This window comes from Gobio gobio (assembly GCF_949357685.1).
Source record: "Gobio gobio genome assembly, chromosome: 12".
Lineage (NCBI taxonomy): Eukaryota > Metazoa > Chordata > Actinopteri > Cypriniformes > Gobionidae > Gobio > Gobio gobio.
Genome location: NC_137105.1, coordinates 9,553,598 through 9,564,021, shown reverse-complemented (window position 1 = coordinate 9,564,021; position 10,424 = coordinate 9,553,598). Strand labels below are relative to the sequence as shown.

At 36.4% G+C, this 10,424-nt stretch overlaps 1 protein-coding gene across 1 annotated transcript; it reads right to left on the bottom strand.

Moving 5' to 3' along the window:
- Nucleotides 1-2,016: 2,016 nt before the first annotated feature.
- On the bottom strand, nt 2,017-9,524 carry laptm4a (lysosomal protein transmembrane 4 alpha). The gene is made up of 7 exons (XM_079831134.1): nt 9,257-9,524; nt 8,143-8,263; nt 7,898-7,974; nt 6,490-6,612; nt 6,307-6,402; nt 6,100-6,198; nt 2,017-3,116 (listed from the first exon to the last, which is right to left on the bottom strand). Exons 1-7 carry the CDS (start codon nt 9,380-9,382, stop codon nt 3,042-3,044), a joined length of 717 nt encoding a protein of 238 aa, XP_079687260.1. The 5' UTR covers nt 9,383-9,524; the 3' UTR covers nt 2,017-3,041.
- Nucleotides 9,525-10,424: the final 900 nt, after the last annotated feature.

The window sequence follows — 10,424 nt, the reverse complement described above, 5'->3', positions numbered from 1 at the left end:
GCATCCAAGACTGCACATTTAAAGGGTTGAAGAGAAACGTGTCAGATTTCTGTCCAATCCAAATAAAGGAGGGGGAGCCCCACCTCAAATTACTAAGAATCAGGGGCCGTGTTCACAAAACATTTTATTTATCAAGAGTTCTCCTAAATAGCAGTAAAAGTTCTTAGTTAAGAGTTTTCTCTTAAAACCTGTTCAGAACTGTACGATGTTGCCATATTCAAATATTTTAAAATAAAAATGGTGCCATATTCAATAAAAGTGTCACTAATTAAGTTTATTGAGAATGTCTGCATCTTGCAGAATTTAAGCAACAAATGTTTTATAAACAAAGTTCTAGAGAAGCATGTTTGATTTTTGGGTCATTTTAAAACATGCTCGAGAATTCTTTTTGCCTAATTCATTATACTTATTTTATGGAATTAAGTTTATTTTATGGCTTAATGATATGTTACTCATAGACTAGTCTCAGCCTCAGACGTCATGCCCACGGACCGTTGGCTGAACGGCTGGCACACTTATCTGGAAAAACTTCAGGAGTTTCGAAGTCGTCATTTGATTGGTTGAATTCTACAATAGATGTGTGTGTTGCGTTCTTTAACGGTCCGCTTAGAAATAAATGCCACAACTCCAAGCATTCAGATGGTCTATCCTTTTTCCAAACTGTGTTTTTGTCTTACCCTGAATCATTATGGTACACTTAATAATAAGTGTTTATATTGGGACTATTTCAGGCCAGTCTGGTATAGCAGTGTTTCCCAACCTTTTTTCAGTCATGGCACCCTTTGAAAATGTTCTCCATTTTGTGGCACCCCCTCGCATACGTTACGCTAGGGGTGTAACAGTACAGATTGCGCACAGTTCGGTTTGTATCACGGTTTTAGGTTCACCGTTTCGGTACGATTCAGTATTTGCTATGTTCAGGGAAAAAAGAACTACTGTCAAATAAAAGTTAAGAAAATAATAAGAACAAATAATTTAAATACAAGCAGCAGCACAAATAAATACTACTGAGCAAAGATACTAATAAAATAAACTATGCGTTTCAGGTTTTTCAGGTATGTCTAACATTAGATTTCAGGTACAGAAATTGATCAAATGTAAAATAACATTGCATATTTGAGTGTATAAATTAAAGATTAATCCTATTAAACTTACAAAAGCTATTCAATCAAGAGCAGTGAGTGATGTCCTTGTCTTTTGTTGTTTGACATTAAACAGACAGCAGTAAAGGCTACTGCCCCTTTAAGACCTAATGCACGGATATGCGTCATCTTTCTCGACTGTATAAAGTTTACTTAAGGCATATACAGACTATGTCTGCTAGAATACTCATCAAGATGGACATGTTGACATACTTTTTGTGTGAGTTTGCCCGTTCAAGAGCAAGACTTGAAAGAGAACTCAATATTTGCGCGCTGTGAGACGTGTGCGCGCTTTCGGATGAGACACATTTTCTTCTCATTCGTGTCTTCTGGCACTACTCCCGGGTGATGGCGGCGAAAACGACTGGTCATATTCAAACATACGGCAGCACTCGCATGCAATGAACAAAGTTTACAAAGAGAGAATTATTTGAAAAATGTGAAGAAAAAAAAAATTTTTTGAATGACTTTTACGCGGCACCCCGTTCCCTGCGCCATAGACATAAACAGAGAGAAGTAGCTCCGGCTGCAATGTTCTTGCGCAAGATGCATGCAGTTCTGTTTAATAACCGCTAAAATGCGAAAAAGTTACGGAGTGCAGCTTTAAGAACCGGTTTTAAAGCTAAAATACTTTATGAAATACTATTAAAGCAAAAAAAACCTCCTAAATTCTAAAAGTTTCTCCTAAATGAGCAAGTCAGGAGCTACTTTTTTTTTTTTAATACGGCCCCTAAATTATAACATTGCACAATAGACCTTTATACAGGATGTAATACATTAAGGCAGTTATTCTAATCCCATATTTACAAACGCAAGAGGGAAAATTGAGACACACTTATGAACCAAATGTTCATTGTGGAAAAAAAGTCTGATGGCAGATTCAATGTTTTGTAATGTTTATTGAAGTAATTAGATTCAGAACATGTACAAGAAAACAAAACGGACAACCAAATAAAATAACATGCATCCATTGATTTATACAGCAGTTTTCTTTTTTAACTCTATATCATTGTCAATCGTGTGAGGAAAGTTTCCTCTCGAGTGTTAACCAGTATTACCATGACAACAGATCACTGTGACAGCTGCTAACATGATGGTGCACAATGGTTCAATGGATGGAACACACACACGTGCACACACACACATACACACACTAACTATATAAACAAGATAAAAAGTGCTTTGAGCTCTTTCACTTTTGAAAGGATGAAAGTCCTACGTCCACAAAGTACACAATGGAAAAAATATATATTTTAACCATCACACTGGATTGTCTAAACATATTTTTAATCTAGCAAAACAGATTTATTAGCCAAGGGTGGTGATTTTAAATGCAAGCACCCAGTTAATGCTGATTTTCACAATACATCATCTACTAAGACATCAGGAACAAAATATAGCGTTGAAAAGCATGGAAAAATAAAGATCTCAGGGTGGCTTGAAAAGTGAAAGCTCTCATTGGTAAAATCGTCAAGCGGCAGATTATCTGTCCCATCTCAGGATCGTTTCATTAGTGATTGACTATGAATGAACTATATAACGCTGTCGCAAGCACATTTTATTGCAGAGCCCGAGTCATGATGTCCACGAAAGAGAATGGCATTTCATATCTCAGATACAACACTAAGTAATTAAAAATAAATCCTGCCACAACCGATCTCTTCCCCAACACCGTGCCGCTTCAACTGTTTTCCTATAGTTTTACAAAAATAGATCTGCGGTGACGAGCTGTTACAAGAGTCATGCGAAAGAAAGAGTCATGGGTAAGTCTAAGCTGCTGATGTGATGAGTGGATGCTGGGAGTCTAAACGCCCTCCGAGAGTTGGAATGGAAGGCAGGATCGAAAGGCAAAGATGGGTGTCTGCACTGGTTTTTACTGATCGAACCAGTCAGGGGAATTCAAGCTGGCATGTAAGGAGGAGGTGGCTCCTTCGCTGGCATTGTCATGGCCATTTCATAGGTGGGAAGGATGTACTGTGATAAAAAGAAGACACCACACCAAAAGTCATTTGCCTGAACATAACCACACAGAACAAAAACTGCACAGCTGCCGGTCTGTTGAGCTCTTTCAGAGGAAAAGAGTGCCATCTACAGTACCTGTGTGTAACGGTGTATTTTAAGGGGCTACACGGTTACTAATGAGAGAGGTTTTTCCACAACAAAACAGATCAGTATTATTATTATTATTAACTAAAACTATCAAAAATAATTTGATTAAAATTTGAAATGTTGCCTTGACAACTAAGTGAAATAAGTTAAAATGCTAAAATGACTAAAACCGAAATAAAAATAAAAGAAAGCTATATAGCAATTAAAAAAAAACTAAATTCAATATGACAAAAAACAACAAAATTTGCAAGATTTTAATGAAGCAACAACAAAATATTAATAAATACCGTTTATATAGTATGCTAATTATTTATATAGTAGATGAATAATACTAAAATAACATATTAAGCATTAAAGTTATGCATTCAAAAGAAAGAATATATTCTCATAGACGAGAACAAAACGGAATTGTAGCTAAAATGGAATTTGTTTGTGAAGAGGATTGGATTGCAAAAAGTGGGCGTTATATGCTACAATGGAGCAAGGAGTTGAAAAACAAGAGAAAGATGTTCAGAGGCAAAGACAACCATGTTTTTGTTCAGAATAATGCAAAGTGATGAACTGTACACAATTAGACCACCAACATATTCTAAAGGGTAAAGTATTTGTGGGTGATATACCGGCAGACACAACTAACTGGTAGTAATTTGTCATCCGGTAGAGATTTTGGACTATCACGGTTACGTTCAAGTGACGTTGCTGTGAGGCCCGATCACAAAAGCTTATCAATTCACCCTTCGCTGCAAGTTTGATTGACAGGCGATCTGACTAATCACATCGCCGAATCTGCCGCTTTGTCCGACAAAGCAGTCAGGAGAGTTAGTAGATTAACGTCGGTGGACTTGAACTTGGAAAAACGGTGTGTACTGACGTCTTTCCACGGTTGAAACAACATTTCTTTTAGTGTTCATTCATGTTTATTTCATGCTTATCAATAAACTAGAAGGAAGAGATGATTGGTTCACGAGCAGCTTTAACTGAGGCGCTACAGCGATCACAACACATTAAAGAGCCACAAAACGCTATTTATTGTTTAAATTTCTTTAAAAAATGACAATTTCAAAGTTGAGACTTTGTTTCATATCAAAAGTAACTTGCTCTGTCCTGTCCTGTCTGTCGGCGTGTTGTCAGTGTCCTCTTTTCTCTGCAATGTATTTTCTCTACGTGAGAACGTGTGTGTGTGGTGTGAGAGCGCCATGGCTTGTCGGACATAGCAACAGTAACTAAAGGGGGCGGGTCTTTGCGAACGGTCAATTGCATGTTTTTTTAAGCATTGCAGTTTAAAAACCGGTGACCCTTTAATAAGAATAAATGTATATTTAATTTACACAGTAAAGACAATGCATTGTTTTTTTTAATACATTCGATTACTTTATACATTTTATGTAGTGTTTCTAGTGCTTGAAGTTTTTCAGATATGTCCATTTCATTTGTGTCTTTGTTCTATTGTAGTTTATTTTCTTTGCTCTTTCTGTATCACTGTTTATTTGTCTTCAGTAAGTTTGAGTTTTTTTTGGCTAGTATAATTTTTTTTAAATTATATTGAAAATGGTGATAAAAACAATGAATTTTCAAAGGTATCATATTTTGATATCATAAAACCAGACTCACACGTTTAATTTATGTTACTTTTAATCAGATTGTATAAGGCCTGATAATGGTGTAGTGCTTGAGTTAGTACATATATTAGGGCTGGGTATTGATTCAGATGTTCCAATTCGATTTAACTCAATGAATATAGATTTAATACTAGGCTTTATTTATAAAAAAGAACAGTGAACATAAGTTTACAAGTGGGTAATTAAAAAGAAAGTAAGAGCCACAAACCTGTATATTAAACTCTTTTTATTTTAGGTACACTTAGGTACATTAAAACAGAACCCATCTCTATATTTACAATACAATTATGATGCAACTTTATTCTAAAAAAATTTATCCGAGAAGTATTTTATAAAATTTAATTTTTATGGATATTTTGATATATTTATTCTAAAACAAAAAGGATATTGGATGATTTTCAGCTATTTTCAGTACACAACAAGCTTTTCTTGCGATTTTGCCGCCCGTCATGTGTGCAGTTACTTTTCATACTCGAGAAGCGTGTTCATACCTGGACACAAGTAGTTGCCGTGGTAACGAACAACAATACCTTAACATGCTGACTTATGTGGACTAAGTTTTATAATATAAGCTATTAGGTTTGAATTATTGGTCCTGCGCTGTCTGTTGACTCAGTTGATTTGAATATGTCTATAATGGCTAACGTATGTGCTTAAGTGAATGCTCAAGTTTAATACAATGATCAATGCAAGGTAAGCATTCGCATGTGTGTGATCTATTTTTAGCGGTTGTGTGCTCGGCTGTGGGGGTGTTGCAGTTCTGTATCATTTCACCTCAGCATTACAAACATCGACAACGCGCTGGAAGCCGCCATTTAAGCACTGAATAAATGAATGACAGGAGTGCCTCTCGCTCCTTTGTAACATCATGCAAGGCAAATAAGAGGGTGACATCTAGTGGAGAAGACTAGTAATTAGATTTACTTATGTTATTCTTATGTTCAATGTTTGCGGAAATAAATATGGGGGGAAAAAAATCGATTTGTGGCCTTTGAGAATCGATTTGAGTCGACCACATTTAAAAAAAACGATGAATTATATTAATATAATTATAATAATAATTCATATAATTAATTCATATAATATAAATATATATATATACAATTTATATTGTGCTGCTGTAATATGTGAATTTCCCCTTTGAGGGATCAATGACGTGTATCTAATATCATCTACTCAACTCAAATTAGCCTTGGTTCAGACTGGGAACCCTGTTAAGATGGACATACCTGAGGTGGGGTCTCAAAAGCAGGATAGACGGCAATCTCTGGAGTGTTCCTGTTGTTTATGTACTTATAGCAGTTCCACACACAGTTGATCAAATAGGCCTGAAAAAAACAACAACAACACATTAGTAGTCTCTGTAATCTGGATCTTCTAAATAAAATATGCACAGATTCAGTGTTGGAAACATCCGGTGAGGCTCATATATCTACCTTGAGGACGATGAGAAAGGCAAAAAAGATGAGCACAAACAGCAGGAGACAGCTGGAGTCCAGAGAGAGCAGATTGTCTTTGTAAGGGAAGTCCGGCTAAAAGAAACATATTTTTAGGTTAAACGGTTTTAAATTAGCTGCTAGTGTCAGGCGGTCAGCAGTGGCAATAGAGGGCAGACTGACCAGCTGGTCCAGGTAGTCCTTGATTCTGGGCAAGTACGTGAGGGAGCTGATGGCCACCAGGCAGCTCAGTGCAAAGTCAAACAGCTGGTAGCAAAAGAACGGGATGAGCCAGCCATCACGATTCTGTGCGAGAGGGAAAATAACAGTCATGTCACAAGGTGGACTTTTTTCCCTTTCGTTTTTAGACAGTTTCTCACCATTTTAATGCTGTTGCAAACCTGCCAGACTCCAGGGAATAATGAATCATCCAGTTTTGAGCAAATAAAAGCAGCTGTGCTGAATAACTAAGCTCAGAGAATGCCTAAAATGGAAAGGGAGCTATTAGCAGATCTGACAAGGCCGTGACTCTACTGGAACAGCATTTCACTGCCTGTAAGGCCTAACATTTGTGGTCAGAGGATACTCGGGGTCTAAAACACAGCTAAAGCTCAATGTTCACTCGAGGAAACAAGCTCAGGTATGGCAAATATGCATTGAGAGCAGTGAACTGCTATACCACAAACGTTCACAGATCCAACCTGTTTTTTAAAGATGACATCAAGCAAGACTGTGAAGTACAAATGAATAAATGGTGAAATGCATTATTCTCACAATACTTACTTCGCATTGACTGTAATAATGGATGAAATTCACAGTGTATTGCCCTAAAAAATTTAGAGAACTTTTACCATGTTCACCCAAAAATGAAAATTATCCCATGACCCTAGGTGTATATGACTTTCTTCTTTCAGACAAATACAATCAGAGTTATATAAAATAAAAATGTCCTGTTTCTTCCAAGCTTTATTACAGCAACCCAAACTTAAAAAAAAAGTGCATCCATCCATTATAAAAGTAAACCACACATCTCTGTGGGGCTCTGTGGGGTTAATAAAGGCCTTCTGAAGTGAATCGGTGGGTTTTTGTAAAAAACATATCCATATTAAACACGTTATAAAGTAAAATATCTAATAAGGACCGCCTTCCGTATTCAATTTATGAAAAAAGCGCAACTGGTGCGACGATATGTCGGACGTAGTGTAAACGTATATGGATATTTTTCTTACACGAACCTATCGATTCACTTCAGAAAGCCTTTATTAACCCCCCGGAGCCGTGTGGATTACTTTTATAATGGATGGATGCACTTTTTTGGGCGTCAAAGTTTGGGCTGCCATTATAAAGCTTGGATTAGTCAGGAATTTTTTTTATATAACTCTGATTATATTCATCTGAAAGAATAACGTCATATAAACCTAGGATTGTGAAAATCATGGGATCATTTTCATTTTTGGGTGAACCATCCCCTTCAACTTCCTAGTATATGTGCATCATGACATCCCTTTTAACAGTACCAAAGAATATATTTTATTGTGTTCAACATCAAATATTAAACTAATAGCCAGGCATACTAATCATATAAACTTACAGTAATGGCTCCATACACCATCATGGCACTAATGGTGAGCATCAGGAGAGAGATGGCAAAGCCCACACAAGCGTTCTCTACAGGAAGATTTTGCACATAAGATAGAAATATATACAAAATACATTAAGTTTTAAAATTACACATTTTAAATACAAATAAATATTGACATTTAAATATGTGGCACAAAAAATAGCAGTACAAAATACTGTGTTTGTATTACGGCATTTCATGACCTGATAACATACCTGACATCCTGTCTGATGCAAAGTAATGCTCAATAACCTCATACTGAAGGTCAACAATTGGGACGTTCTCAGGGTGAGTTACTGCCACAGTCAACAGAATACCCATCAACAGGTTCACCACCTTAGGGCAGAGATTATATTAGCAAAGAAAGTATAGATGACATAGAGAGTAGGACACTGAAATCAAAAATTAATGCGTACAAAGTCTGATGATTCAATGTCATGTGACATCCTGTATTTTCTGTTATTCAAGAGGTAAAAGAGGTCAAGGTCTTAAAACATTTCCCTTGAATTGTTTTTATTTTTTACTAAGACTACATGTATAACTTAGAAAATGAACAAAAAAGTTAATTTATTATAAAATAGTTAGTCTTCAAAGAAAACATTTGGTCAGGTTTTCTGGAAACACCCAGACTTTGACAATTATTTACTACAAGTTTTACAACTGACGGTGGCAGAGAGATTTTTTTGGTTATAAAAAGTGACATTTTATCCAAAAGCATTCATAAACTTGCCAAGCAACACTTCAGTATCGTTTATTAGTTGGGTTTTGATTGTTTGTTTACAATCTAGTTGACATTAAAAATACAACAATATACAGCTGTTTTAAACAAATATTAAATAACTTCTCATATATATAATAGCTATGTTACTCTAAATAATTTATTAGATCTGAACCCATTTTGTGCACATTATCATCAACGAAATGAATTTCACTCCAATGCCAGTGTAGTAAACAACCTCAGGCCTCAGCTAGCGGTTATCTTGTTAGCGATCTACAAATATAATATACATTTACACTTAAATATATTCTCCACATCACGTTGTCTTATTTCAATTGGCAGATAAGATCCTTATAATGCATTCAATACCAATTTAACACGTCCAATCCCGTTTACGTGTCTTGTTTTTTAACAGTTTCAATTCAAAACATTGAGTTAGCCTAGCGGTCTTAAACATCGAGCTAACACGGCTCTTCCTGCTAAAAACATCCACACAGCTGCACTTTAAACCACAGATACACCTCTAAAAGACGAGGGGGAAGACTACTGATATATTTCAGTGGTGTTAAAATCTACAAGGCGACGTTTAATTCATGTTTTAAGCCTCGTACCATGTACCAGGTACCCAGGATGATGGTTCCAGTCCGCACGTGACAGCAGCCGCAGCAGCGCGCGCTGTACAGTCGGTCTCGAGACGGTTTGAAACGCATGTCGGTCTCGTTGCTTTGAAGAAACATCGAGAAAAAGAGACGAAATGAGTCTCCTCTGTCAAAAACAGCAGTTACAACAGCGGCGCTCGATCTTTCTGACAACACTCCCCCTGACGGGTGAGAAACAATGGGGGCGTGACCACAGCTAAATCATAGCGATGCCCGACTCGGGAACGAATCGTTCACTTGAGTCGAATCTTTTTAATGCATCGGTTGAACCGGTTCACAAGTGGTCTGAAACAGGACCAAACGAATCGTTCATGAATCAAAGATTTTTGTCTCATTGAACCTTTTGGCAAAATTCGTTTTTCTTTAACTTCCAAAATAATATTAGAGCCATTTGTTTTTACAGGCTATCTATGGTTATATCTTATTGGAACGTTTAATTAAATACTAAATTGATTTGCTGGGATAAAGTGTGGTTGTTGTTATTAGAAATAAGGTTAAAGAAGTAGGCTATCTTTTAAAATCGTCCACAGATTTTACCCTGCTAATCCTTATTTAAAAAAAAAATTAATACACCTTTATTCTGATTTTGATATGTTTTTTTTATATGGCTGATTCATCTCTCTCTCACTTTGTTTGTATTGTAGGCTATTGGCATTTCTATATTTCATGTTGCTTGAATAAATATAATGATAGAATAAAAACTTATTGAACCGGGAACTGACTCTTTCAAACATAGTGAACCGAGGACTTCGACTTATACACACATATTTCACATAGTTTAATTAACACACATATGAAATTGTAGTGTTGTCAGTGACCGCTTGACATAATATGCCATGACGTAAATCTATTCATTTTGAACTGGCTCTTTGAAATGAACTGTTCATTCGATTCGTTAAAAAGAATCACTACGCCATCATTACCGAATCGTGCGAGGAAAATGGGGAGTGGCTAGTCGGATCATGCATAGGAATGGGACGTGGTCAGAGTTTAATCACACATGACTTCGTTTATAATTACTGCATACAGGGGATGATGATGTTCATCCAGCTGTAGACAGATGCATGGACATTCAGGGCAGTATGATTTCCTGGCAAAAGCTTTTATGACTATGAAGAGC

Excerpts from the sequence above, each read along its gene's own strand:
- laptm4a (XM_079831134.1), bottom strand. The coding sequence starts at position 9,382 with ATGTTTCTTCAAAGCAACGAGACCGACATGCGTTTCAAACCGTCTCGA. Across the intron at positions 7,975-8,142 it reads TGCATCAGACAGGATGTCAG|AGAACGCTTGTGTGGGCTTT; the intron begins GTATGTTATCAG and ends ATCTTCCTGTAG. Across the intron at positions 6,403-6,489 it reads AGGACTACCTGGACCAGCTG|CCGGACTTCCCTTACAAAGA; the intron begins GTCAGTCTGCCC and ends TGTTTCTTTTAG.